Source organism: Oncorhynchus keta, chromosome 5 (genome assembly GCF_023373465.1).
Source record: "Oncorhynchus keta strain PuntledgeMale-10-30-2019 chromosome 5, Oket_V2, whole genome shotgun sequence".
Classification (NCBI taxonomy): domain Eukaryota; kingdom Metazoa; phylum Chordata; class Actinopteri; order Salmoniformes; family Salmonidae; genus Oncorhynchus; species Oncorhynchus keta.
The window spans coordinates 12,653,908-12,680,784 of record NC_068425.1 but is presented as its reverse complement, the minus strand read 5'-3'; the positions used below and the strand labels follow the sequence as shown (position 1 = coordinate 12,680,784).

Here is a 26,877-nt window from a genome sequence, read left to right as displayed (position 1 = left end):
GTCCAGGAGTTGGCGGATGCTTTAGTCCAGGTCTGGGAGGAGATCCCTCAGGAGACCATCTGCCACCTCATCAGGAGCATTCCCAGGCGTTGTAGGGAGGTCATACAGGCACGTGGAGGCCACACACACTACTGAGCCTAATTTTGACTTGTTTTAAGTACATTACATCAAAGTTGGATCAGCCTGTAGTGTGGTTTTCCACTTTAATTTTGAGTGTGACTCCAAATCCAGACCTCCATGGGTTGATACATTTGATTTCCATTGATAATGTGTGATTTTGTTGTCAGCACATTCAACTATGTAAATAAAAAAGTATTTTATAAGAATATTTCATTCATTCAGATGTAGGATGTGTTATTTTAGTATTCCCTTTATTTTTTTGAGCAGTGTAGTAAATACAGAGATATTGTGTATGTTTTTTTTAAAATTCCAATTCCATCCAACTTCAAGTGCTGGTTGTAAGCCTAATACAGGCAAATTCAAATCTGGACCTTGATGCCAGTTCCACTGCTGATGTGCTTCCCATCAAATCAAGGACTGATTTACAAAGATGGTGGATAAATGAAGATCGTTCACCCAGAACATTTATCATTGAAAATAATTATACGTTCCAGTCTACTTAACTGGGTGTCTCCCTCATAAACACCAACGCAATACTTAGTTCATTGAACCAAACAAATAGAACAATATTCAAATAACAGCGTGTGGGGTGTCTCACTTCCAATTCAGTCTCTGTGATTTAGACCCGGGACACCAGCTGGACACAATTTATCAGGTAAAACAGAAAACCAGCAATACTCTGCACCTATAAACAGATTTGAATACAACCAGCCTAGATTATCAGATCATTGCAGATCCCATTACAATAAAACTAAAGTATGCCTAAGTATAACTTGAACTGCTACAGAGACCATTTACTCCAAACAGAAAACATTTTGCAACAAAAGCTAGTTTATTGAACAGATCAGGTGGGGGGCATACCCGAATTAGTCCAATAGAAATTAGTTCGCTGCAAAACGATTGTTGGGCATAAATGTTTCCACTACAAAAAAATTGCAACACTAACAAATATACCGAAATTAAAAAGAAACTTCACACTGGTTGTCTTGGTCAACAATTTACTGGACGTTTAAATGAAATGATTTGGCATGGGTCCTCAGAACCGCAAAAGGTTCCACAGCTGCACCATCGAGAGGATACTAACTGGTTGCATAACCGCCCGGTATGGCAACTGCTCGGCCTCCGACAGTAAGGCACTACAGAGGGTAGTGCGTACGGCCCAGTACGTCACCGGGACCGAGCTTCCTGCCACCCATGACCTCTATACCAGGTGATGTTAAGAGTAAAGCCCTAAAAATTGGCAAAAACTCCAGTCGCCCTAGTCAGACTTCTTTCTGCTACCGCGCGGCACCGGATCGCCAAGACAAGGTCCGAAAGGCTTTTTAACAGCTTCTACCACCAAAAGACTCCTGAACAGTTAACCAAATGGCTACCTGGACAATTTTTGTATTGCACCCCCCCTCCCTTTTTTTTACACTAATGCTAGTTTCACTTCACCAACATATACATATTACCCGAATTACCTCAACTAACCAGTACCCCTGCGGGGTAGCCCCTATATAGCCTTGTTACTGTGTTGCTGTTATTTCTATTTTCTTTGTTTACTTCAGTCTATTTAATAAATACTTTTTTCTTAAATCTGTATTGTTGGTTAACGGATGGTAAGCAAGCATTTCACTGTAAGGTGAAATCCGTTGTATCCAGCACATGTGACATTAAATTTGATATGGGTTACAATTACATTTATGTAAGAACCTATACATTTGTGGAGCAGCTAGCTCACTGAACAAGAAAAACTCAGGCTTTAAAAGACTGACAAATGGCCCTGTGGTTGGAGACACCAACGGAAAGAAGTGTCCAGCAGAACACACAGTAAGTCAGCCTCAGCCATTACAATTATTTTACAAAAGACAGGCCAGAAGAACAAGATACAGAACATTCTTTATTTGAGATACAACAGAGCAGGTCAGCCTAGAAAGAAAGCCCTCCTGTCAATTGGTCTCATCTCCTGCACATCCTAGATTAGAACTTCTGGAACTGCTTCTTAGCTCCAGCGGCCTTTGTGACCTTGAGGACGTTGAACCTGACTGTCTTGCTGAGGGGTCGGCACTCTCCGACGGTAACAATGTCTCCGACGGAGACGTCTCTGCAGAGAAAAGGAGGGAATTATTGGAGCATATTCCTGAAGTGACCGAGGCACTGCTTTTGGAGGTATGACAACATCAACCAATGTGCCATCTCATGTGATAGGTAGGCCAAACTGCATCAGTGTTGCCATTAGGCAGTGTCGTCAGAGCCACATGGGCTTGGAAGACCATCGTGAGAAAAACATCATTTGCAGACAAGATCAAATCTGATTTAATAGAACTTGGCGCAGTAGGAAAGGCACAAGCAGCCAATTATTGGATACAGCCTAGTCAGAAAAAACACATGCAAGGAAGAGCGGTTGGAAAGGCTCAACAGTATGACAGATCCTCTTACCTGAAGGCAGGTGAGAGATGGACCGACATGTTCTTGTGCCTCTTCTCAAAGCGGTTGTATTTGCGGATGTAATGAAGGTAGTCACGTCTGATGACGATGGTCCTCTGCATCTTCATTTTGGTCACCACGCCTGAAAAGGCAGAATCAGGTCAATGTGTAGTCAATCTTAGAATACATCGAAGCACTGATCTAGGGATAGGAGTAGACCGTTGAATAGGGTGAGCAGGGGGTTTGGGTCGTTGCATCAGTAATGCCATAAGGCATTGTCGTCATAACCAGAAGGCTTGGAAGACCATCGTGAGAAAAACATCATTTGCAGTAAAGTGAGAACAAAAGCTAACTGATTTACATCCAAACCAAAAACAATAAACAGCAAGGAAATGTAAAGACGAACCGGAGAGGATACGACCACGGATGGAGACATTTCCAGTGAAGGGGCATTTCTTGTCAATGTAAGTGCCATCAATAGCCTGTAGGAAAAAAATATGTTTGAGGCAGTTTATGGTAGAGAAATGAGCATTCTATTTTCTCGCAAAAGCTCTGGTGGACATTCCCGCACTCACCATGCCAATTGCAAGCTCCGCCAATTTCAGACATCTGTGGCGTTGTGTGACAAAACTTCATATTTTAGTGTGGCCTTTAATTGTGCACAGCACAAGGTGCACATGTGTAATAATGCTGTTTAATCGGCTTCTTGATATGCCACGGGTGGATGAATTATCTTGGCAAATGATAAATCCTCACTAACAGGGATGTAAACAAGTTTGCAAACAACATTTTATGGAAATAAGCTTTTGTAACATATGTAACATTTCTGGGATCTTTTATTTCCACTCATGAAACCAACAGGTTACATCTATATTTTTGTTCAGTATGGATGCCAAAAGCCCTCCTATAACTGCATCAGTGTTGCCATTAGGCAGTGTCGTCAGAGCCTCAGGCTTGGAAGACCATCGTGAGAAAAACATCATTTGCAGCTTGCAAAGAGCAGTTAACCATTCAAGCTAATTGATCACTAGATACAAGGCTGTATTCAAAGATGAATCACACTGCCCATAAGGAGCACAACTGTAGTTTTAGGATAGTTTGGGTTGTTGGGTAAGTTACCTCTCTTGGAGTTTTAAAGCCTAGCCCAACGCTCTTGTGGTAGCGTGGTAGCTTCTCCTTGGCCTCCTTGCCACCTTCACCAACCAGAACACGCTTCTTGTTCTGGAAGATGGTTGGCTGCTTCTGATAAGCCCTCTCCGTCTGTGGGGAAAATACATAACACCAGGTCAAAAACCGATCTATGCAGAGTAACACATCGCTCCATCATGGAGCTGAAAATACCCATCTTCAAGTTACACTGCATCAGTGTTGCCATTAGGCAGTGTCGTCAGAACCTCATAGGCTAGGAAGACCATCGTGAGAAAAACATCATTTGCAGGTAAATCAATGTACATTTTGAAATAGACCTGACTATAGAGAAGCAGTGATCGGATAGGATGCACTAACAAGACTTACAATCTATGAAGCGGACCATAAAGTTCTGAAAAACTAGGTAGCTAGCTAAACAATAGCCATACAAGTCTATAACATTTGGAATATACAAGTTGAGAAAGAGGACCGCTGAGTTTAGTCAACTAACGGGTGATCTGGCTAGCTAGCCATATTCGCGTATAAACTAACCTAACTGCTATAGCTTTTGCAGTACGCCAAGCTCCTCGCACATACATTTATCTAGCAATGACATGTTTTAGTTATCAACTCTGCCATAAATCAATATACTTCGATTTTCAACTACAGATAAAAAATACTCCCAATGCTGTAAAGGCCTAGTTAGAAAACTTCCTACTGGATCTCCGACAAAGCTCACCACACGGCACAGGGCCTGGAACGTGATAGTCGAAATAGGTGATACCGTTAAGTGCCCAGTCTACTTCGATATACTTCAATCGCATGCTTTTCGCTTAACAACCGTGATTTATTGTAAGCTACATTGGCATGATGTTTATTTTTTTTCTATCTAAAAAGCACATTAATTTCACCACGCTGTTTTGCTGAACGTACTTGTGCGTCCGCCATCTTTGCCAGCCGAGTCGTAAAGAGAACTAAGCATGCGCGTGACGGACAGAAGTCAGAAAGGACAGGATATGACGTTTAAGAAAGGGCAAAGCAGAAGCGGAACGTTGGATTCCATTTGTGTCAAAATATTTATATTTATTGCTAATTAAACTTGCTGTAGTTTAAGTATTTTGTAAATTGACTACTCATAAATAGTATTGGCCTTCTACATTGTGCTCTTGCAAGCTGGAATAATGTCACATGACTGCAGGCGGAAGCAGAATCAAAGTAATCTTAGTACAAGATGGCAGCGCTGTCGATAGGAGGCGATTTAGGTAAGTGACATGACTATGATAAACACAATCGATACGGAACCGTGGTACTGATATCGTAATTATCGTGATCCGGAACGAAAAGTATTTGTCACGAAACTATTGTTTGTTGCCGGTTGGACCCAGGCGTGTCGAGCTAACCAGCTAACATAACACCCAGCCATCCCATCTCTGAAACATGCCCTTACACATAACTTGGTAAACTATCTAGGAAAGCTACATTATTGTTTTCTAGCTGTTCAACTGGGGGAAAGTGTTAGTTAACTTGTTTCCTTCTCATTAAGCTAGCTTAAAAGCCTGTATGTGATAGTCAGTAATAAACAATTTGTGTATATATAATTTATTTAACTTGGTAGGCTAGTTGAGAACAAGTTCTTATTTACAAATGCGATTTACGACAGCCCAATCATTTGTTTTATGTTGGATATTCGGTGTTCACTCGTCAATAGCTATTGAACCAAGCATGCCATGACAATGAATATTGTATATTCTGAATCAGGGGATTTGAACCAGGGACTGTAGTCACGCCGCTTGCACTGAGATGCAGTGCCTTTGACCACTGCGCCACTCAGGAGCCCAAATATAAAATGGTAACAGAGGAGTGGCTTCGTTTTACACTAGATTGAGACAAGATTGTAACTACTAACAATTGGATACCACGAAAAGGGGGTAAAAGTAAATAAAAATAAAGCCAGTCAGTTGATTATTGACAGGGTTTTCCAACACTTGACAAACAGGGCAAAATAGAAAAAGGCCTATAACATTTAGGATCAGCTTATGAATCATGGCTGCCTTCCAAGCAATGGGAACCCCCCCCCCCCCCAAAAAAAAGGAGAGACTGGTTTGGCGATGATAGGGGCAGCAGCCTTAAAGAAGGGTCTAAACCATCTAACCTAGATGTTTTTTGGGGTGTCAAGTTTCAGTTGCTGGTCACATTAGAAGGGGTGGGAGATGAGATGTTGGATGGGCAAGGAGGCATGGCTGAGTCAAATAAGAATCCTGACTTAATGAAGTGGTGATTAAAGAGCTCAGCCATGTGCTTCTTGTCAGTAACAACCACATCAATGTCAAAGGGACATGGGCAGCTGTGAGGAGGGTTAATTCTGCAGGTCTTTAACAGTTTTCTAGAACTTCTTGGGGGTTAGACCCAGAGAGAGAACTGTTCCTTAAAGTAATTGACTTTGGCCTTCTGGATAGCCTGAGTGCACTTATTTCACATTTGCCTGAACATGAGCCAGTCAGCCTCTAAAAACATAATACATTCACAGATTTCGCGACACACTGTGTGCCCTCCGGCCCCTACTCTACCACATATCTACAGTCCAAAATCCATATGTACACGTGTGTAGAATCAAATCAAATTGTATTTGTCACATGTGTCGAATAGAACAGGTACCTTAGTGAAATGCTTACTTACAAGCCCTTAACCAACAATGCCGTTAAGAAATTACCCCTCCCCCTCCCCCAAAAGTAAGAGATAAGAATAACAATTAAAAAGCAGCAGTAAATAACAATAGCGGGGTTATATACAGACTGTAACGATAGTCAATGTGCAGGGGCACCAATGTGGAGGTAATATGTAGGTAGAGTTAGTGACTATGCATAGATAAGAGCAGTAGCAGCATAGAAGAGAGGGGGCGGCAATGCAAGTAGCCGTTTGATTAGCTGTTCAGGAGTCTTATGGCTTGGGGGTAGAAGCCTCTTGGACCTAGACTTGGCGCTCTGGTACTGCTTGCCGTGCGGAAGCAGAGATCAGTCTATGACTAGGGTGGCTGGAGTCTTAGGCAATTTTTAGGGCCTTCCTCTGACACCGCCTAGTATAGAGGTCCTGGATGGCAGGCTTGGCCCTGGTGATGTACCGGGCCATATAGGAAGAGGTATGCTGTGTCATCGTTGTCGGTGATCAGGTTGTCATCAGCAAACTTAATGATGGTGTTGGAGTCGTGCCTGGCCGTGCAGTCAAGAGTGAACAGGGAGGACAGGAGGGATTTGAGCATGCACCCCTGAGGGGCCCCTGTGTTGAGGATCAGCGGGGCGGATGTGTTACCTACCCTTACCACCTGGGGGTGGCCCGTCAGGAAGTCCTGGATCCTGTTGCAGAGAGAGGTGTTTAGTCCCAGGCTCCTTAGCTTAGTGATGAGCATTGAGGGCACTTTGGTGTTGAACGCTGAGCTGTAGTAAATAAATAGTATTCTCACATAGGTGTTTCTTTTGTCCAGGTGGAAAAGGGCAATGCGGAGTGCAATAGCGATTGCATCATCTGTAGATCTGTTGGTGCAGTAGGCAAATTGGAGTGGGTCTTGGGTTTCTGGGATAATGGTGTTGATGTAAGCATTTCATGGCTATAGATCTCAGTGCTACGGGTCGGTAGTCATTTAGGCAGGTTACCTTAGTGTTCTTGGGCACAGGGACTATGGTGGTCTGCTTGAAACATGTTGGTATTACAGACTCAGACAGGTAGAGTTTGAAAATGTCAGTGAAGACACTTGCCAGTTGGTCAGCGCATGCTCGGAGAACATGTCCTGGTAATCCGTTTGGCCCAACAGCCTTGTGAATGTTGACCTGTTTAAAGGTCTTACTGACATTGGCTGAGGAGAGCGTGATCACACAGTTGTCCGGAACAGCTGATGCCGGTTTCATTGTTACTTGCCATATTTCAGTGTTACTTGCCTTGACGCAAGCATAGAAGTTATTTAGCTCGTCTGGTAGGCTTGTCACTGAGCAGCTCTCGGCGGTGCTTCCCTTTGTAGTCTGTAATAGTTTGCGAGCCCTGCCACATCCAACGAGCGTCGGAACCGGTGTAGTACAATTCGATCTTAGTCCTGTATTGACGCTTTGCCTGTTTGATGGTTCATTGGAGGGCATAGCAGGATTTCTTATAAGCTTCCGGGTTAGTAAGGGTAGAGCGGTAGCTTCAGCTTAGTGCAAATGTTGCCAGTATTCCATGGATTCTGGTTGGGGTATGTATGTATAGTCACTGTGGGGACGACGTACTGGATGCACTTATTGATAAAGCCAGCGACTGATGTGTACTCCTCAATGCCATCAGAAGAATCCCGGAACATATTCCAGTCTGTGCTAGCAAAACATTTACATTACATTACATTTAAGTCATTTAGCAGACGCTCTTGTCCAGAGCGACTTACAAATTGGTGAATTCACCTTATGACATCCAGTGGAACAGCCACTTTACAATAGTGCATCTAAATCTTTTAAGGGGGGGGGGGTGAGAAGGATTACTTTATCCTATCCTAGGTATTCCTTAAAGAGGTGGGGTTTCAGGTGTCTCCGGAAGGTGGTGATTGACTCCGCTGTCCTGGCGTCGTGAGGGAGTGTGTTCCACCATTGGGGAGCCAGAGCAGCGAACAGTTTTGACTGGGCTGAGCGGGAACTGTACTTCCTCAGTGGTAGGGAGGCGAGCAGGCCAGAGGTGGATGAACGCAGTGCCCTTGTTTGGGTGTAGGGCCTGAAACAGTCCTGTAGTTTAGCATCTGCTTCATATGACTACTTTTTTATAGACCAAGTCACTGGTGCTTCCTGCTTAAATTTTAGCTTGTAAGCAGGAATCAGAAGGATAGTTATGGTCAGATTTGCGAAATGGAGGGAGAGCTTTGTACACATGTGTGTGGAATAAAGGTGGTCTAGACATTTTTTCCCCCTCTGGTTGCACATTTAACATGATGATAGAAATGAGGTAAAACTGATTTAAGTTTCCGGCCACTAGGAGCGCCGCCTCTGGATGAACGTTTTCCTGTTTGCTTATGGCGGAATACAGTTCATTGAGTGTGGTTTTAGTGCCAGCCTCAGTCTGCGGTGGTATGTAGACAGCTATGAAAAATACAGATAACTCTAGGTAGTGTGGTCAACAGCTTACCGTGAAATACTCTACCTCAGGTGAGCAAAACCTTGAGACAGCTATTGTTGACAAACATGCATAGGCCCCCGTACAGTGTCTTAACAGAAGCTGCTGTTCTGTCCTGACGATAGTGTATAACCCACCAGTTGTGTGTTCTTAATGTCGTCTTTCAGCCACGACTCGGTGAAACATAAGATATTAGTTAATGTCCTGTTGGTAGGATATACATGGTTTCAGTTCATCCCATTTATTTTCCAGCAATTGAACATTAGCCAGCAGGATGGAAGATTAGCCACTCGTCGCCTGATCCTCGCAAGGCACCCTGATCTTTTGCCTCAATCTCAGTGTCCTTCTCCAGCGAATCACAGGGATCGGGGACTGGTCGGGTGTTTGTAGAAAATCCCTTGCGTCATTAAAAAATAACTACTCATCCAATTTGAAGTGAGTAATCCCAGTTCTGATGTCCAGAAGCTCTTTTCAGTCATAAGAGACGGTAGCAGCAACATTATGTACAAAACAAAAATATAGCATGGTTGGGCCGATAAAACGGCAGCCTTCCCCTCCAGCGCCATTTTCCTTGGTGCGCATGTTATCGTGTATGCCTGTGTTGCTTCACAGTCCCCGCTGTTCCATAAGGTGTTTAAATTGAATTTTTCTGCTTGCGTCAGTTACTTGAAGAGGAACAGAGTTCCATGTTGTACTGTGCGCCTTCCATAATCGTGTATTAGACTGATTCATCAGACCAGTGGGGTGTGATGTTTTCAGAAGATGGGCAGGGACTGTTGTTTTCACAGAGAAGCTGGTTCCACCATTAGGGTGCTAGGACACAGAAGTGCTTGGACTGGGCTGAGTGGGAGCTGCCCTCCTGTAGGGGTGGGAGGACCAGATGTGGCAGTCTGAGTCTTTGTACTTCATTGTTGTCATTCCAGAAACATCATAGACAACTAGCCTAACTGCAGTACATCTTGGACCAGTCCAGCTGTTTCTAATGTCAGCTGACAAGTCAACTTCTGAAAATGAACCAGCTGGTGTAACTGTTTTACATTAATTAATGTCACACTGAACTGGTCATGAGACATGTATACTTCAGTAGCTACTTGTTCAAGAATATCTTTGTGTGTCACATTTCAAACATGTTTAGAACATTACATCATATTTTATGACGGCCCAGTTTCGATTTGACAGACACGCATACATTAGCCCGGCTGACGCTACCCACGTGACTCAGTCAGGAGGACTTCAAGAATTCAGTATTTGCCAGACTACCCACACATAGGCATGGTCTTAAATTGCCTCTACCTGCCCTTGGTTTATGTCATGGTAGTACTGACTCCAGTGCTGCTTTGTGTTCTCAGGTAATGGAACTGATCAGGTACTAGAACTGGGAAGAACATTACTGACAGAGTGAGTATACCTTCTTGTTTACTCCTGAATTTGATCTTTATTCACATTTGTCTGATTTAAAATCAGGCTGTAATACAATTTACAATTTAATTAGTACATACAGCCTGAAACATCGGAGCTGTTAATGTTCCTTAAAATCACATTTTTACTACCGGTTGTCTGTGTGGTTTGTCCTTAAGAGCAGGCCATTTTCAATGTCTGCCTAAAAAGACATCCAAATCTAACTGCCTGTAGCAAGGATATGCATATTCTTGATAACATTTGAAAGGAAACACTTAAGTTTAGAAATGCAAAATTAATGTAGGAGAACACAGATCTGGTATAAGATAAGAAAAAAACGTTATTTTTAGTTGTTGCATTATCTTTGACATGAAAAGAAAAACCACACATTCAGCTAGGAAGCTGGAGGTAATTTAGATGGTGTCCACAAGAGGGCAACAGTGTATGTGCAAAGTTCCAGACTGATCACTTCAAGAATGAGTAAGCAACCTGACATTTAGTATGAAGTCATCCAGGTATCCCTCAAGATTTGCCCAAATGGCAAATGTAAAAACTTTTAACTAGAGTAAACATACAAAAATGCTATACTAATAAAATATACACACTCCCAGTAATGTCATGCATGATGGATCATTAGCTCCCCAACATAAAATGTACTAAACAGGAGATGTGTCAAGAATGCTGATCCAATATCTCCAAACACAGTGAAATATTTAAGGGCCAAGTTAGCAGCCAACACAAACAAAGTTAAGAAATAAATTGTACACACTAAGTATTTAGAAACCCTTTCTACACAATGTTGTGCTGCTGGTCCCAAGTCTCTTTCTGCTGTAAAGCACTTACCATCCTCTAATTGTAGGCTGGCTAGGTATTGACATCTCTAGAGGGCCGGGCGGTGGTTTGTTGTGGAGCCAGAGTGAGCAGCAGTCAGGCTGGGGGGAACAGAGAACTTGAATGTTGTCTCTTTGAAGTCAGTCTTTACCACAATTGCATTCGATTTTCAGATATCTTTCTTTGCAAGTTGAACGAGTGGAAATAAAATCGATTGTGCATACTATATGGACATTACATTTTTATCAAAACTACATGTTATCTCTAGGACCCTCAGGATGACAAATCAGAGCAAGATTACATCATGCAAGTACGTTACTTACCTTCAGATAGGAATGTATCAAACCTGTCGCCGTGATAAGTGTTTTGTTATGCACTCAAACAATAGCATAGGTATTTTCACTGTAATAGCTACTGTAAATTGGACAATGCAGTTACATTAACAGGAATAAGCTTTCTGCCCGTATAAGACATGTACCGGAAAAAAGTTGTGTAAAACGACGTAGTCACATTATGCATATTGAGCAACAACTGTCCTGTAGACGGGACACTGATCCATAAGAAGATTTCTACCAGACTTTTTAGAGAGCCGGTAGGTATATGGTTCAATGTAAGTAGTCCATGTGGCCATTTGATGAATTGTTCAGCAGTCTTTTGTCTTGGGGGTACAAGCTGTTAAGGAGCCTTTTGGTCCTAGACTTGGCGCTTCGGTACTGCTTGCCGTGCTGTAGCAGAGAGAACAATCTGATCAGGGTGGCTGGAGTCTTTTGCAATTTTTTTGGGCTTTCCTCTGACACCAAGTATATAGGTCCTGGATGGCAGGAAGATTAGCTCATATTGTGGAGCCAGTTATTTACCCGGGACCCTCTTTTCGCAGTTTCATCTACGAGCGGGTTGATCGCCATGCTGACAGCAGTACTCAGTTGTCAGTGTCACGGACCCAGTTGGGCGGGAATGAGCTGTGTTACCCCAACCCCAACCACAAGAAACTGGCCCTGTACCTGGAGCAGATTAGAGATGAGCTGGATCGCAATACACAACTCCAAAGGTATCTTAAACCAAGGACTTAGAAAGGGACTCAGCTCTTTGCTTGAATAGATATTCACTTTAAATTGACCTCTGGAGTTTGTACAATACTCAGAGCATCTCTTGATTTCCCCTTCAGTATGTTAAATGATACTGCACTCCAGCCCAGCCATGATGTTTTTATGAGTGTGGCCCGTGAGATCTTCTCTGATGGGACGGTCAACTGGGGCAGGGTGGTGGCACTTTTCTACTTTGCCTCTCGGCTGGTCATCAAGGTGAGGGTGGTCAGTGGTAGTATTTGATTTAGTTCTCCTTTCTCTCTCAATCATTATTGTGCTCTCTTGTCCTCTGTTAGACAAAGGAAATAGGGCTCATCTCAGTCAGAATAGTCACTTTTGTAAACCGCAGCGCTTGGAATGGAACTGAAATTTACACGTTTTGGGATGAGTTGGCTTCTTCGTTGTGCAATAAGACTGCATCGTCTTTCTCTCCTCAGGCTCTGTTGACCAAGGTCCCCGACATCATCAGAACCATTATCAGCTGGGCAACAGACTACCTGCGAGATCATGTGATCTACTGGATTAGGGATCAAGGTGGCTGGGTAAGGAATCAGTAGATGTGCTTTCCCCACATTGACATGTTTTTTACAGATGTCTTTTTGAAATTGTGATGGTTGAAGACAATGGTGTCTCTTCCTAATTCTTAGGAGGGAATCCGTTCCTACTTTTGCACTCCCACCCGGCAGACCGTGGGGGTGTTTCTCGCTGGAGTTCTTACCACTGTGCTGGTCATGCGCAGGATGTGAGGGGGAGGAGAGCCTGAGAGAAGGACATTGAGAGGTGGGACATAAGACTGGGTAGTAGAGCCAGACATGTGAGGGTGAATGGAAGATGCTTATGGGGAAGGAAAAGGCGAGGGAAAAAAGTTGGATGGAAAAAGGGCAACGTTTGGTCCTGATCAACCACTCCTCTTTCCTGCCCTCCATCGCAAAGGATTGAGTCGAGGTTCTTATCGCTGTTCCCTACACCGCTGAAAATGTGAGCGGCTCTTGACCGTACATACAGGAGAGAAGGAGGTGTGTTGAGACTCGGCCAGGGTACATGTTTTAATGAAATTTTTATGTCTTACAAACAAGTCACTGCATGTCATTTTGTTGCTTAAGTCTTATGAACTGATGACAAATTATCCATGAGAATCTACTGTGCTTTATTCCTGTTGCACTTTTCTTCCATTGAGTCTCCTTTTCCCCATCTGATCATTCTCCCGCCCTCTCTTTATGGTATCTCTTTACTAGAGTATGTATTTTGGGGTGTCAGATCATTTATGTGTGACCATAGGATCAGATGTTGGAGGTACGTGTTTGTGCAATTCTACTGCAGACACACTGTCCTCTCAGATGTTTACCTCGGCATAGTGTTCAAAGTACTGTATTCTATGGTGGGCTATTTAAAAGCAGACCATACCATAATCCTTCAATCAAATGCTCTTTTTATACACCTTGTTAATGTGTTAACAAATAAGGTAACTTTCTTATTCTAAGTTGTCAGTGCCTTGGTTATTTTCTACAATAAATTGCTTTGATATATATATTTTTTTTTACATTTCTTCGCTTTCTATCGTTTAACACTCTTGTCCCCCAGAATATTTTTGCAGTGACATGTGTTGGTTTTGTATGTTTTAATATGAACATAAAATAAAAATGATTTATGGATCGCAATCATTATTAAGCTGTGCTTTTCTTGGTATAACAACTGCATCAGTGTTGCCATTAGGCAGTGTCGTCAGAGCCACATGGGCTTGGAAGACCATCGTGAGAAAAACATCATTTGCAGCCAACATCAAATCTGATTTAATAGAACTTGGCGCAGTAGGAAAGGCACAAGCAGCCAATTATTGGATACAGCCTAGTCAGAAAAAACACATGCAAGGAAGAGCGGTTGGAAAGGCTCAACAGTATGACAGATCCTCTTACCTGAAGGCAGGTGAGAGATGGACCGACATGTTCTTGTGCCTCTTCTCAAAGCGGTTGTATTTGCGGATGTAATGCAGGTAGTCACCTCTGACGATGGTCCTCTGCATCTTCATCTTGGTCACCACACCTGAAAAGGCAGAATCAGGTCAATGTGTGGTCAATCTTAGAATACATCGAAGCACTGATCTAGGGATAGGAGTAGACCGTTGAATAGGGTGAGCAGGGGGTTTGGGTCGTTTCATCAGTAATGCCATAAGGCATTGTCGTCATAACCAGAAGGCTTGGAAGACCATCGTGAGAAAAACATCATTTGCAGTAAAGTGAGAACAAAAGCTAACTGATTTACATCCAAACCAAAAACAATAAACAGCAAGGAAATGTAAAGACGAACCGGAGAGGATACGACCACGGATGGATAAATTTCCAGTGAAGGGGCATTTCTTGTCAATGTAAATGCCATCAATAGCCTGTAGGAAAAAAAAATACATGTTAGGTTCTCTGCAAATCTGGCTGGTCTCAGACGATGGTTACATGTGGTCTGCAGTTGAGGATGGTTAGACGTATTGCCAAATTCCCTACAATTGGAGGCAGCTTATGGTAGAGAAATTAACATTCCATTTTCTTGCAAAAGCTCTGATGGACATTCCTGCAGTCAGCATGCCAATTGCAATCTCCCTCAATTTGAGACATCTGTGGCATTGTGTGACAAAACTTCATAATTTAGTGTCGCCTTTAATTGTGCACAGCACAAGGTGCACCTATACAATGATCATGCTGTTTAATCAGCTTCTTGATATGCCACGGGTGGATGGATTATCTTGGCAAAGGAGAAATCCTTTGATTTAAACAAGTTTAAACATTTTCTAGAAATAAGCTTTTTGTGCATATGGAACATTTCTGGGATCTTTTATTTCCACTCATGAAACCAACAGGTTACATCTATATTTTTGTTCAGTATGGATGCCAAAAGCCCTATAACTGCATCAGTGTTGCCACTAGGCAGTGTCGTCAGAGCCTCAGGCTTGGAAGACCATCGTGAGAAAAACATCATTTGCAGCTTGCAAAGAGCAGTTAACCATTCAAGCTAATTGACTACAAGAGACAAGGCTGTATTCCAAAGACAATTCAACAAATTAATCATACTGCCCATAAGGAGCACAATTGTAGTTTTAGGATAGTTTAGGTCGTTGGGTAAGTTACCTCTCTTGGGGTTTTGAAGCCTAGCCCAAAGCGCTTGTGGTAGCTTCTCCCTGCCACCTTCACCAACCAGAACACGCTTCTTGTTCTGGAAGATGGTTGGCTGCTTCTGATAAGCACTTTCTGTCTGTGGGGAAAATACATAACACCAGGTCAAAAACTGATCTATGCAGAGTAACACATCGCTCCATCATGGAGCTGAAAAGACCCTTCAAGTTACACTGCATCAGTGTTGCCATTAGGCAGTGTCGTCAGAACCTCATAGGCTAGGAAGACCATCGTGAGAAAAACATCATTTGCAGGTAAATCAATGTGCATTTTGAAATAGACCTGACTATAGAGAAGCAGTGATCGGATAGGATGTACTAGCAAGACTTACTATCTATGAAGCTGACCATAATGAAAGTTAAGAAAAGTCAGAGCTAGCTATAATCAAAAGCATAGCAAAATAACTTGGTAGCTAAAAACAATAGCCGTATAAAGTCCATGACATTTGGAATCCACAAGTTGAGAAAGTAGACAGCTTTAGCCAGCCAGCCAATATAGCGTAAAAACTAACCTATGGGCTATAGGCTTTATCAGTACCTTAACTTGTGGGCCCGTGGCAGTATTTTGTATTTCGGATGACTGATGTGCCCAAATTAAACTGCCTGTTACTCAGGCCCAGATGCTAGGATTATGCATATAATTGGTAGAATTGGATAGAAAACACTGACGTTTCCAAAACTGTTAAAATAATGTCTGAGTATAACACAACTGATATAGCAGGCAAAAACCCAAGGAGAATCCATCTGGGAATATCTTTTTATTTTGAGCTCACCACTCATAATGGCTGCCTATGGGAATATCAAAATAATACCTTCCAGATTGCAGTTCCTAGGGCCTCCAGTAGATGTCAGTCTTTAGAAAGAGTTCCAGGCTTGTTTTTTGGAAGAAATTAGCTAGAATTTGTAGTTTTCCTAAGTATTTATTTACATATTAGGGTACCTGAGGATTGATTAGAAACGCTGTCTGAGTTGTTTGGAAGAAGTTTATTGGTAACCTTTGACTCATTTGTATACATTTTGAACGAAGGAAACGGGTGGCTTACTGAATCAAGTGCACCAACTAAACTGACTTTATCGAACACAAGTACCATTTGTTATGTAGCTGGGACCGTGAGGAAGATCTTCAAAAGGGAAGTGATTTATTTTAAAGCCATTTCTGACTTTAGTAACGCCTCTGCTTGGTTGGAAAATGTTTAATGCTTTTGGAAGTGGGGCGATGTCCTAAAATAATCACATGGTATGCTTTTCCCGTAAAGACTTTTTGAAATCTGACAAAACGGAAAGATTAACAATAAGTTCATCTTTTAAACGATATAAGGCACTTGTATTTTTATGAATGTTTAATGCTAAGATGTTGTATTCGGCGCGCACCGATTTAACCGGATGTTGTCGAATTTGATCCCGGTAACGAGATTTCCGATCTTAGAGGACTGTGCTTCTCGCGCATACATTGATCTAGCAATGACATGTTTTAGTTAATAACTCTGCCATAAATCAGTATACTTCGATTATAAACTACAGATGAAGCATACGCCCAACGCTGTAAAGGCCAAGTTAGCAAACGTCCTAGCTGGATCTCCGACAACGCGTTCCACACAGCACCGGGCCTGGAACCATAAAACAATTAAGGGCCCAGTCTACTTTGAGATTTCAATCGCATGCTTTTCCGCTAAAATGAGGCTATTTATTGTACGCCATGATACTTTTTTCTATCCAAAAAGCACATTCATTTCGCCACGCTGTTTTGCTGAACATACTTGTGCGTCCGACCATCTTTGCCAGCCGAGTCGTAAAGAGAACTAAGCATGCGCGTGACGGACAGAAGTCAGAAAGGGCAAAGCAGAAGCGGAACGTTGGATTCCATTTGTGTCAAAATATTTGTATTCATTGCTCATTAAACTTGCTGTAATTTAAGTATTTTGTAAATTGACTACACATAAATATTATTGGCCTTCTACATAGTGCTTTTTCAAGCTGGAATTCGTGAACGAGCAAAACGAAGCCACTCCTCTGGTACTGTAAACATATGTCACATGACTGCAGGCGGACGCAGACTCAAAGTAATCTTAGTACAAGATGGCAGCGCTGTCGGGAGGAGGCGATTCAGGTAAGTGTCATGACTATGATAAACACAATCGATACGGAACCGTGGTACTGATATCGTAATTATCGTGAGCCGGAACGAAAAGTATTTGTCACGATTTAGCTTACTTGTTAAATAATAGATTTTTGTTGTTGGTTGGACCTAGCCGCGTCGAGCTAGCCAGTCAACGAACTAACATAACACCCATCCATCCCATCTCTGAAACATGCCCGTACACATGACTGGGTAAGCTAGCTACCTAGGAAAGCTATATTATTGTTATCTAGCTGTTCAACTGGGGGAAAAGTGTTACAGTTGTTTCCTTTTCTCATCAAGCTGGCTTGTAAGCCTGTATGTGATAAACAGTTCATTGGTATTTACATATACAGCCCAAACATTTGTTTTGGATATTCGGTTTTCACTCGTCAATAGCTATTGAACCAAACATGCCATGACATGGAGTATTGTAACGTTATATTCTTAATCAGGGGAGGATGGAGAGCAATCGACAACTTTTTTTTGTGTGTAAATCTTACATTTTTTTGAAGATTGTTATCTGAACAGAATTTGAAATTCATACAGAAAATGCTCTGGATTATTATCCATCCTAAATCTGATTTAGAACATTTGAATTGTCATGGCATGCTTGGTTCAATAGCTAGTGACGAGTAAAGCAAATATCCTATATGAAACAACCTTTACCTTGGTACTTAACCATATACAGTTGAAGTCGGAAGTTTACATACACTTATGTTGGAGTCAGTAAAAGTTGTTTTTCAACCACTCCACAAATTTCTTGTTAACAAACTATAGTTTACAGACAGATTATTTCACTTATAATTCACTGTATCACAATTCCAGTGTGTCAGAAGTTTACATACACTAACTTGACTGCCTTTAAACAGCTTGGAAAATTCCAGAAAATTATGTCATGGCTTTAGAAGCTTCTGATAGGCTAATTGACATCATTTGATTCAATTGGCGGTGTACCGTGGATGTATTTTAAGGTCTACTTTCAAACTCAGTGCCTCTTTGTTTGGCATTATGGGAAAATCAAAAGAAATCAGCCAAGACTTCAGAGAAAACAATTGGAGACCCCCACAAGTCTGGTTCAGCCAATTTCCAAACACCTGAAGGTACCACGTTCATCTGTACAAACAATGGTACGTAAGAATAAACACCATGGGACCACACCGCTGTCATACCGTTCAGGAAGGAGTCTCGTTCTGTGTCCTAGAGATGAATGTACTTTGGTGTGAAAAGTGCAAATCAATCTCAGAACAACAGCAGAGGACCTTGTGAAGATGCTGGAGGACACGGGTGCAAAAGTATATTTTTCCACAGTAAAACAAGTACTATATTGACAGCCTGGAAGTCCGCTCGGCAAGGAAGAAGCCACTGCTCCAAAACCGCCATTAAAAAAAGCCAGACTATGGTTTGCAACCACACATGGGGACGAAGTTTGTGATGTTGGAGAAATGTCCTCTGGTTTGATGAAACAAAAATAGAACTGTTTGGCCATAATGAACATTGTTATGTTTGGAGGAAAAAGGGGGAGGCTTGCAAGCTTAAGAACACCATCCCAACCGTGAAGCATAGGGGTGGCAGCATCTTGGTGTGTGGGTGCTTTGCTGCAGGAGGGACTGGTGCACTTCACAAAATGGATGGCATCATGATGAAGTAAAATGATCAAATCAAATTTTATTTGTCACATACACATGGTTAGCAGATGTTAATGCGAGTGTAGCGAAATACTTGTGCTTCTAGTTCCGATAATGCAGTAATAACCAACAAGTAATCTAACTCACAATTCCAAAACTACTGTCTTATACACAGTGTAAGGGGATAAAGAATATGTACATAAGGATATATGAATGAGTGATGGTACAGAGCAGCATAGGCAAGATACAGTAGATGGTGTCGAGTACAGTATATACATATGAGATGAGTATGTAAACAAAGTGGCATAGTTAAAGTGGCTAGTGATACATGTATTACATTTTATTTTTTATTTCACCTTTATTTAACCAGGTAGGCTAGTTGAGAACAAGTTCTCATTTGCAACTGCGACCTGGCCAAGATAAAGCATAGCAGTGTGAACAGACAACACAGAGTTACACATGGAGTAAACAATTAACAAGTCAATAACACAGTAGAAAAAAAGGGGGAGTCTATATACAATGTGTGCAAAAGGCATGAGGAGGTAGGGGAATAATTACAATATTGCAGATTAACACTGGAGTGATAAATGATCAGATGATCATGTACAGGTAGAGATATTGGTGTGCAAAAGAGCAGAAAAGTAAATACATAAAAACTGTGGGGATGAGGTAGGTGAAATTGGGTGGGCTATTTACCAATAGATTATGTACAACTGCAGCGATCGGTTAGCTGCTCAGATAGCTGATGTTTGAAGTTGGTGAGGAGATAAAAGTCTCCAACTTCAGCGATTTTGCAATTCGTTCCAGTCACAGGCAGCAGAGTACTGGAACGAAAGGCGGCCAAATGAGGTGTTGGCTTTAGGGATGATCAGTGAGATACACCTGCTGGAGCGCGTGCTACGGATGGGTGTTGCCATCGTGACCAGTGAACTGAGATAAGGCGGAGCTTTACCTAGCATGGCCTTGTAGATGACCTGGAGCCAGTGGGTCTGGCGACGAATATGTAGCGAGGGCCAGCCGACTAGAGCATACACGTCGCAGTGGTGGTAGTATAAGGTGCTTTAGTGACAAAACGGATGGCACTGTGATAAACTGCATCCAGTTTGCTGAGTAGAGTGTTGGAAGCGATTTTGTAGATGACATCGCCGAAGTCGAGGATCGGTAGGATAGTCAGTTTTACTAGGGTAAGCTTGGCAGCGTGAGTGAAGGAGGCTATGTTGCAGAATAGAAAGCCGATTTTGATTTTCGATTGGAGATGTTTGATATGGGTCTGGAAGGAGAGTTTGCAGTCTAGCCAGACACCTAGGTACTTATAGGTGTCCACATATTCAAGGTCGGAACCATCCAGTGTGGTGATGCTAGTCGGGCATGCGGGTGCAGGCAGCGATCGGTTGAAAAGCATGCATTTGGTTTTACTAGCGTTTAAGAGCAGTTGGAGGCCACGGAAGGAGTGTTGTATGGCATTGAAGCTCGTTTGGAGGTTAGATAGCACAGTGTCCAATGACGGGCCGAAAGTATATAGAATGGTGTCGTCTGCGTAGAGGTGGATCAGGGAATCGCCCGCAGCAAGAGCAACATCATTGATATATACAGAGAAAAGAGTCGGCCCGAGAATTGAACCCTGTGGCACCCCCATAGAGACTGCCAGAGGACCGGACACCATGCCCTCCGATTTGACACACTGAACTCTGTCTGCAAAAGTAATTGGTGAACCAGGCAAGGCAGTCATCCGAAAAACCGAGGCTACTGAGTCTGCCGATAAGAATCTGGTGATTGACAGAGTCGAAATCCTTGGCAAGGTCGATGAAGACGGCTGCACAGTACTGTCTTTTATCGATGGCGGTTATGATGTCGTTTAGTACCTCGAGTGTGGCTGAGGTGCACCCGTGACCGGCTCGGAAACCAGATTGCATCGCGGAGAAGGTACGGTGGGATTCGAGATGGTCAGTGACCTGTTTGTTGACTTGGCTTTGAAAGAACTTAGATAGGCAGGGCAGAATGAATATAGGTCTGTAACAGTTTGGGTCCAGGGTGTCTCCCCCTTTGAAGAAGGGGATGACTGCAGCAGCTTTCCAATCCTTGGGGATCTCAGACGATAAGAAAGAGAGGTTGAACAGGCTGGTAATAGGGGTTGCGACAATGGCGGCGGATAGTTTCAGAAATAGAGGGTCCAGATTGTCAAGCCCAGCTGATTTATACGGGTCCAGGTTTTGCAGCTCTTTCAGAACATCTGTTATCTGGATTTGGGTAAAGGAGAACCTGGAGAGGCTTGGGCGAGGAGCTGCGGGGGGGCCGGAGCTGTTGGCCGAGGTAGGAGTGGCCAGGCGGAAGGCATGGCCAGCCGTTGAGAAATGCTTGTTGAAGTTTTCGATAATCATGGATTTGTCGGTGGTGACCGTGTTCCCTAGCCTCAGTGCAGTGGGCAGCTGGGAGGAGGTGCTCTTGTTCTCCATGGACTTCACGGTGTCCCAGAACTTTTTGGAGTTGGAGCTACAGGATGCAAACTTCTGCCTGAAGAAGCTTTCCTGACTGACTGTGTGTATTGGTTCCTGACTTCCCTGAACAGTTGCATATCGCGGGGACTGTTCGATGCTATTGCAGTCCGCCACAGGATGTTTTTGTGCTGGTCGAGGGCAGTCAGGTCTGGAGTGAACCAAGGGCTGTATCTGTTCTTAGTTCTGCATTTTTTGAACGGAGCATGCTTATCTAAAATGGCGAGGAAGTTACTCTTAAAGAATGACCAGGCATCCTCAACTGACGGGATGAGGTCAATGTCCTTCCAGGATACCCGGGCCAGGTCGATTAGAAAGGCCTGCTCACAGAAGTGTTTTAGGGAACGTTTGACAGTGATGAGGGGTGGTCGTTTGACTGCGGCACCGTAGCGGATACAGGCAATGAGGCAGTGATCGCTGAGATCCTGGTTGAAAACAGAGGAGGTGTATGTGGAGGGCCAGTTGGTCAGGATGACGTCCATGAGGGTGCCCTTGTTTACAGATTTAGGGTTGTACCTGGTGGGTTCCTTGATGATTTGTGTGAGATTGAGGGCATCTAGCTTAGATTGTAGAACTGCCGGGGTGTTAAGCATATCCCAGTTTAGGTCACCTAACAGAACAAACTCTGAAGCTAGATGGGGGGCAATCAATTCACAAATGGTGTCCAGGGCACAGCTGGGAGCTGAGGGGGGTCGGTAGCAGGCGGCAACAGTGAGAGACTTATTTCTGGAGAGAGTAATTTTCAGAATTAGTAGTTCGAACTGTTTGGGTATGGACCTGGAAAGTATGACATTACTTTGCAGGCTATCTCTGCAGTAGACTGCAACTCCTCCCCCTTTGGCAGTTCTATCTTGACGGAAGATGTTATAGTTGGGTATGGAAATCTCTGAATTTTTGGTGGCCTTCCTGAGCCAGGATTCAGACACGGCAAGGACATAATAATAATAATAATATATGCCATTTAGCAGACGCTTTTATCCAAAGCGACTTACAGTCATGACATCAGGGTTAGCAGAGTGTGCTAAAGCAGTGTGTAAAACAAACTTAGGGAGGAGGCTTCTGATGTTGACATGCATGAAACCAAGGCTTTTTCGATCACAGAAGTCAACAAATGAGGGTGCCTGGGGACATGCAGGGCCTGGGTTTACCTCCACATCACCCGCAGAACAGAGAAGGAGTAGTATGAGAGTGCGGCTAAAGGCTATCAAAACTGGTCGCCTAGAGCGTTGGGGGCAGAGAATAAGAGGAGCAGGTTTCTGGGCATGGTAGAATATATTCAGGGCATAATGCGCAGACAGGGGTATGGTGGGGTGCGAGTATGGCGGAGGTAAGCCCAGGCACTGGGTGATGATGAGAGAGGTTTTATCTCTGGACATGCTGGTTGTAATGGGTGAGGTCACCGCATATGTGGGAGGTGGGACAAAGGAGGTATCAGGGGTATGAGTAGTGGGACTAGGGGCTCCACTGTGAACTAAAACAATGATAACTAACCTGAGCAACAGTATACAAGGCATATTGACATTTTGAGAGAGACATACAGCGAGGCATACAGTAATCACAGGTGTTGAATTGGGAAAGCTAGCTAAAACAGTGGGTGAGACAACAGCTAATCAGCTAGCATAACAACAGCAGGTAAAATGGCATTGACTAGGCAACGGGCGACAGATAAATCAAACAAGCAGAATGGAGTACCGTGATTAATGGACAGTCCAGCGTGCATCAGCTGTGTAGCCAAGTGATCAGAGTCCAGGGGCAGCGGTGGATGAGGCAGGGGGGCTGGACTGGCGGGTGTTATCCAGGTTTAAAAAAACTAACAGTGACTAAGTAGCTTGTAGCTAGTTAGCTGATTCGCTTCTGGAGGTTCTTGAGTGTGTTCTAAAAATTAAAAATAATAGCGATTCCGTATCACATTGGGTCAGGCAGGTTTCCGGAAGGTATAAACAAATTTTAAAAATCGGGAAGAGATAGAAAGTACATATGGGCCACTGCGATGCAGACGGTTAGCAGGCCTGTGCTAACAAGCTAACAGATTAGCAGGCCGGGGTAAACAAGGTAGTAGTTAGCGGACCTGGGCCAAACAAGCTAGCAGTTAGCATGCCAAATTAGCAAGCAAGGAGATAGCGAGGGCTAGAGAGTTAGCCTTTGGAGGACGTCGCGATGGGGTGAGTCTGTTTATTCCTCTTCATGCAGTGACATCGGTAGACCGGTCGTGGATCCGGGTATAGAAGCCCAGGAGTATGCTAGGAACACAGGAGCTCTGGCCAGGCTAGCTTCAAGCTACGTGGGTGGAAACGCTAGCCAGGAGTAAACAACCAGGGTTGCGGTTTAGCTCGATAGCTAGTTGTGAAGATCCAGCTGAAAAAAATGTTCCGTTTGCGGAGGGAATCCGGGGATAAAAAATAAATAGGTCCGTTATGCTCTGGTTAGCGTTGCGTTGTTCGAACTGGCGAGAGCTTTCCGAGCTAAAGGTTAGCTGATGACCGGTTAGCTGAAGACCGCTAGCATAGCTGGTGGTTAGCTGGCTAACTTCAGTTGAGAGGTTTCGGTTCCGAAGTACATATAAATACTTCAGGAAAAGTAGCTACATTGGGTGAGGCGGATTGCAGGAGAGTATTTGGAAGCTTAGGTTTAGCAAAATGTTTTTATAGATATGTGAAGAAAAATATCTAAAAAGAAAAAGAGACGGTATTTACAGACATTTACAGAGAGACGATACGAGGGGACGACTTACTGCTACGCCATCTTGGAAGAATAACATAAGGATGCAGTCGATGATATAGAGTACAGTATACGTATGCATATGAGATGAATAATGTAGGGTAAGTAACATTATATAAGGTAGCATTGTTTAAAGTGGCTAGTGATATATTTACATCATTTCCCATCAATTCCCATTATTAAAGTGGCTGGAGTTGGGTCAGTGTCAATGACAGTGTGTTGGCAGCAGCCACTCAATGTTAGTGGTGGCTGTTTAACAGTCTGGTGGCCTTGAGATAGAAGCTGTTTTTCAGTCTCTCGGTCCCAGCTTTGATGCACCTGTACTGACCTCACCTTCTGGATGATAGCGGGGTGAACAGGCAGTGGCTCGGGTGGTTGTTGTCCTTGATGATCTTTATGGCCTTGGTGTAACATCGAGTGGTGTAGGTGTCCTGGAGGGCAGGTAGTTTGCCCCCGGTGATGCGTTGTGCAGACCTCACTACCCTCTGGAGAGCCTTACGGTTGAGGGCGGAGCAGTTGCCGTACCAGGCGGTGATACAGCCCGCCAGGATGCTCTCGATTGTGCATCTGTAGAAGTTTGTGAGTGCTTTTGGTGACAAGCCAAATTTCGTCAGCCTCCTGAGGTTGAAGAGGCGCTGCTGCGCCTTCTTCACGATGCTGTCTGTGTGAGTGGACCAATTCAGTTTGTCTGTGATGTGTATGCCGAGGAACTTAACTTGCTACCCTCTCCACTACTGTTCCATCGATGTGGATAGGGGGGTGTTCCCTCTGCTGTTTCCTGAAGTTCACAATCATCTCCTTAGTTTTGTTGACGTTGAGTGTGAGGTTATTTTCCTGACACCACACTCCGAGGGCCCTCACCTCCTCCCTGTAGGCCGTCTCGTCGTTGTTGGTAATCAAGCCTACCACTGTTGTGTTGTCCGCAAACTTGATGATTGAGTTGGAGGCGTGCGTGGCCACGCAGTTGTGGGTGAACAGGGAGTACAGGGCTCAGAACGCACCCTTGTGGGGCCCCAGTGTTGAGGATCAGCGGGAAGGAGATGTTGTTGCCTACCCTCACCACCTGGGGGCGGCCCGTCAGGAAGTCCAGTACCCAGTTGCACAGGGCGGGGTCGAGACCCAGGGTCTCATCAAAAATGGTGCGATGGATTTGTTCACGGAGGTAGCTGGAAAACCTGTGTGCTTGAAATGGCGGTACTGACGAGCTTGGAGGGTACTATGGTGTTGAATGCCGAGCTGTAGTCGATGAACAGCATTCTCAAAAACATAGGTATTCCTCTTGTCCAGATGGGTTAGGGCAGTGTGCAGTGTGGTTGAGATTGCATCGTGGACTCTGTGGACCTATTTGGGCGGTAAGCAAATAAATGAGAGTGGGTCTAGGGTGTCAGGTAGGGTGGACGGGGTGATATGGTCCTTGACTAGTCTCTCAAAGCACTTCATGATGACGGAAGTGGGTGCTAACAGGGAAAGGGCGGTAGTCGTTTAGCTCAGTTACCTTAGCTTTCTTGGGAACAGGAACAATGGTGGCCCTCTTGAAGCATGTGGGAACAGCAGACTGGTATAGGGATTGATTGAATATGTCCGTAAACACACCGGCCAGCTGGTCTGCGCATGCTCTGAGGGCGCGGCTGGGGATGCCGTCTGGGCCTGCAGCCTTGCGAATATGCTAAACACACCTCCAGCTGGTCTGCAATGCTCTGGTTAACACGTTTAAATGTCTTACTCACCTCGGCTGCAGTGAAGGAGAGACCGCACGTTTCCGTTGCAGGCCGTGTCAGTGGCACTGTATTGTCCTCGAAGCGGGCAAAAAAGTTATTTAGTCTGCCTGGGAGCAAGACATCCTGGTCCGTGACGGGGCTGGATTTCTTCCTGTAGTCCGTGATTGACTGTAGACCCTGCCACATGCCTCTTGTGTCTGAGCCGTTGAATTGAGATCCTACTTTGTCTCTGTACTGACGCTTAGCTTGTTTGATAGCCTTGCGGAGGGAATAGCTGCACTGTTTGTATTCGGTCATGTTACCAGACACCTTGCCCTGATTAAAAGCAGTGGTTCGCGCTTTCAGTTTCACGCGAATGCTGCCATCAATCCACGGTTTCTGGTTAATCGTTGCTATGGGAACGACCTCTTCAACGCACGTTCTAATGAACTCGCACACCAAATCAGCGTATTCGTCAATATTGTTAACTGACGCAATACGAAACATATCCCAGTCCACGTGATGGAAGCAGTCTTGGAGTGTGGAGTCAGCTTGGTCGGACCAGCGTTGGACAGACCTCAGCGTGGGAGCCTCTTGTTTTAGTTTCTGTCTGTAGGCAGGGATCAACAAAATGGAGTCGTGGTCAGCTTTTCCAAAAGGGGGGCGGGGCAGGGCCTTATATGCGTCGCGGAAGTTAGAGTAACAATGAATCAAGGTTTTTCCACCCCTGGTTGCGCAATCGATATGTTTGGATATGTTGAAGCAACATCTCAAGCCATCAGTCAGGAAGTTAAAGCTTGGTCGCAAATGGGTCTTCCAAATTGACATTGACCCCAAGCATTTTTCCCCCACCTTTATTTAACCAGGTAGGCAAGATGAGAACACGTTCTCATTTTACAAGCATTACTCCCAAAGTTGTGACAAAATGGCTTAAGGACAACAAATTCAAGGTATTGGAGTGGCCATCACAAAGCCCT

At 44.0% G+C, this 26,877-nt stretch overlaps 4 protein-coding genes and 8 non-coding genes across 13 annotated transcripts in view; 2 read left to right on the top strand and 10 right to left on the bottom strand.

Annotated features, from left to right (window-relative positions):
* Positions 1–1,989: 1,989 nt before the first annotated feature.
* LOC118380210 (40S ribosomal protein S11) lies at positions 1,990–11,041 on the bottom strand. Of its 2 annotated transcripts, none has more exons than XM_035767200.2 (5): positions 11,020–11,041; positions 3,649–3,789; positions 2,936–3,011; positions 2,542–2,671; positions 1,990–2,206 (listed from the first exon to the last, which is right to left on the bottom strand). In XM_035767200.2, the coding sequence occupies exons 1-5, from the start codon at positions 11,020–11,022 to the stop codon at positions 2,083–2,085; spliced, it is 474 nt and encodes a 157-aa protein (XP_035623093.2). In that variant the 5' UTR covers positions 11,023–11,041; the 3' UTR covers positions 1,990–2,082. The 2 variants fall into 2 exon arrangements, with proteins under 2 accessions (XP_035623093.2, XP_035623092.2); XM_035767199.2 differs by lacking the exon at positions 11,020–11,041 and adding an exon at positions 4,591–4,736.
* LOC118380220 (small nucleolar RNA SNORD35) lies at positions 2,317–2,400 on the bottom strand. The gene has a single exon (XR_004824804.1). It is a non-coding gene; the product is annotated as a small nucleolar RNA SNORD35 (small nucleolar RNA).
* On the bottom strand, positions 2,777–2,859 carry LOC118380217 (small nucleolar RNA SNORD35). The gene has a single exon (XR_004824800.1). It is a non-coding gene; the product is annotated as a small nucleolar RNA SNORD35 (small nucleolar RNA).
* On the bottom strand, positions 3,436–3,517 carry LOC118380215 (small nucleolar RNA SNORD35). Its single transcript, XR_004824798.1, has one exon. It is a non-coding gene; the product is annotated as a small nucleolar RNA SNORD35 (small nucleolar RNA).
* On the bottom strand, positions 3,883–3,966 carry LOC118380219 (small nucleolar RNA SNORD35). The gene has a single exon (XR_004824802.1). It is a non-coding gene; the product is annotated as a small nucleolar RNA SNORD35 (small nucleolar RNA).
* On the top strand, positions 4,746–13,750 carry LOC118380209 (apoptosis regulator BAX-like). The gene is made up of 6 exons (XM_035767198.2): positions 4,746–4,919; positions 10,128–10,176; positions 11,885–12,055; positions 12,173–12,308; positions 12,530–12,634; positions 12,740–13,750. The coding sequence occupies exons 1-6, from the start codon at positions 4,889–4,891 to the stop codon at positions 12,836–12,838; spliced, it is 591 nt and encodes a 196-aa protein (XP_035623091.1). The 5' UTR covers positions 4,746–4,888; the 3' UTR covers positions 12,839–13,750.
* Positions 11,020–17,064, bottom strand: LOC118380211 (40S ribosomal protein S11-like). The gene is made up of 5 exons (XM_052518739.1): positions 17,007–17,064; positions 15,206–15,329; positions 14,397–14,472; positions 14,006–14,132; positions 11,020–11,108 (listed from the first exon to the last, which is right to left on the bottom strand). Exons 1-5 carry the CDS (start codon positions 17,054–17,056, stop codon positions 11,057–11,059), a joined length of 429 nt encoding a protein of 142 aa, XP_052374699.1. The 5' UTR covers positions 17,057–17,064; the 3' UTR covers positions 11,020–11,056.
* Positions 13,781–13,864, bottom strand: LOC118380213 (small nucleolar RNA SNORD35). The gene has a single exon (XR_004824797.1). It is a non-coding gene; the product is annotated as a small nucleolar RNA SNORD35 (small nucleolar RNA).
* Positions 14,238–14,320, bottom strand: LOC118380212 (small nucleolar RNA SNORD35). The gene has a single exon (XR_004824796.2). It is a non-coding gene; the product is annotated as a small nucleolar RNA SNORD35 (small nucleolar RNA).
* On the bottom strand, positions 14,980–15,061 carry LOC118380216 (small nucleolar RNA SNORD35). Its single transcript, XR_004824799.1, has one exon. It is a non-coding gene; the product is annotated as a small nucleolar RNA SNORD35 (small nucleolar RNA).
* Positions 15,420–15,503, bottom strand: LOC118380218 (small nucleolar RNA SNORD35). Its single transcript, XR_004824801.1, has one exon. It is a non-coding gene; the product is annotated as a small nucleolar RNA SNORD35 (small nucleolar RNA).
* A 116-nt stretch (positions 17,065–17,180) lies between the features above and the next one.
* Positions 17,181–26,877, top strand: part of LOC118375730 (apoptosis regulator BAX-like) — a 15,071-nt gene continuing 5,374 nt past the window's right edge. The window contains exon 1 of the mRNA XM_052518738.1: positions 17,181–17,356. Within this exon, the coding sequence (XP_052374698.1) occupies positions 17,326–17,356 (31 nt within the window). The 5' untranslated portion in view covers positions 17,181–17,325. The remainder of the gene's footprint in view (positions 17,357–26,877) is intronic.

What these genes read in the sequence shown, in the direction of transcription:
- LOC118380210 (XM_035767199.2), bottom strand. An exon ending in CCGTGGTCGTATCCTCTCCG is followed by an intron (nt 2,672 to 2,935) that starts GTTCGTCTTTAC and finishes CTGCCTTTTCAG; the next exon opens with GCGTGGTGACCAAAATGAAG. An exon ending in CATCTCTCACCTGCCTTCAG is followed by an intron (nt 2,207 to 2,541) that starts GTAAGAGGATCT and finishes TTTTCTCTGCAG; the next exon opens with AGACGTCTCCGTCGGAGACA.
- LOC118380209 (XM_035767198.2), top strand. Translation starts at nt 4,889, where the DNA reads ATGGCAGCGCTGTCGATAGGAGGCGATTTAG. An exon ending in GTCGATAGGAGGCGATTTAG is followed by an intron (nt 4,920 to 10,127) that starts GTAAGTGACATG and finishes TTGTGTTCTCAG; the next exon opens with GTAATGGAACTGATCAGGTA. An exon ending in CGCAATACACAACTCCAAAG is followed by an intron (nt 12,056 to 12,172) that starts GTATCTTAAACC and finishes TTTCCCCTTCAG; the next exon opens with TATGTTAAATGATACTGCAC.
- LOC118380211 (XM_052518739.1), bottom strand. Translation starts at nt 17,056, where the DNA reads ATGCTTAGTTCTCTTTACGACTCGGCTGGCAAAGATGGTCGGACGCAC. An exon ending in AAAGATGGTCGGACGCACAA is followed by an intron (nt 15,330 to 17,006) that starts GTATGTTCAGCA and finishes TTTTCCCCACAG; the next exon opens with ACAGAAAGTGCTTATCAGAA. An exon ending in GCTTCAAAACCCCAAGAGAG is followed by an intron (nt 14,473 to 15,205) that starts GTAACTTACCCA and finishes TTTTTCCTACAG; the next exon opens with GCTATTGATGGCATTTACAT.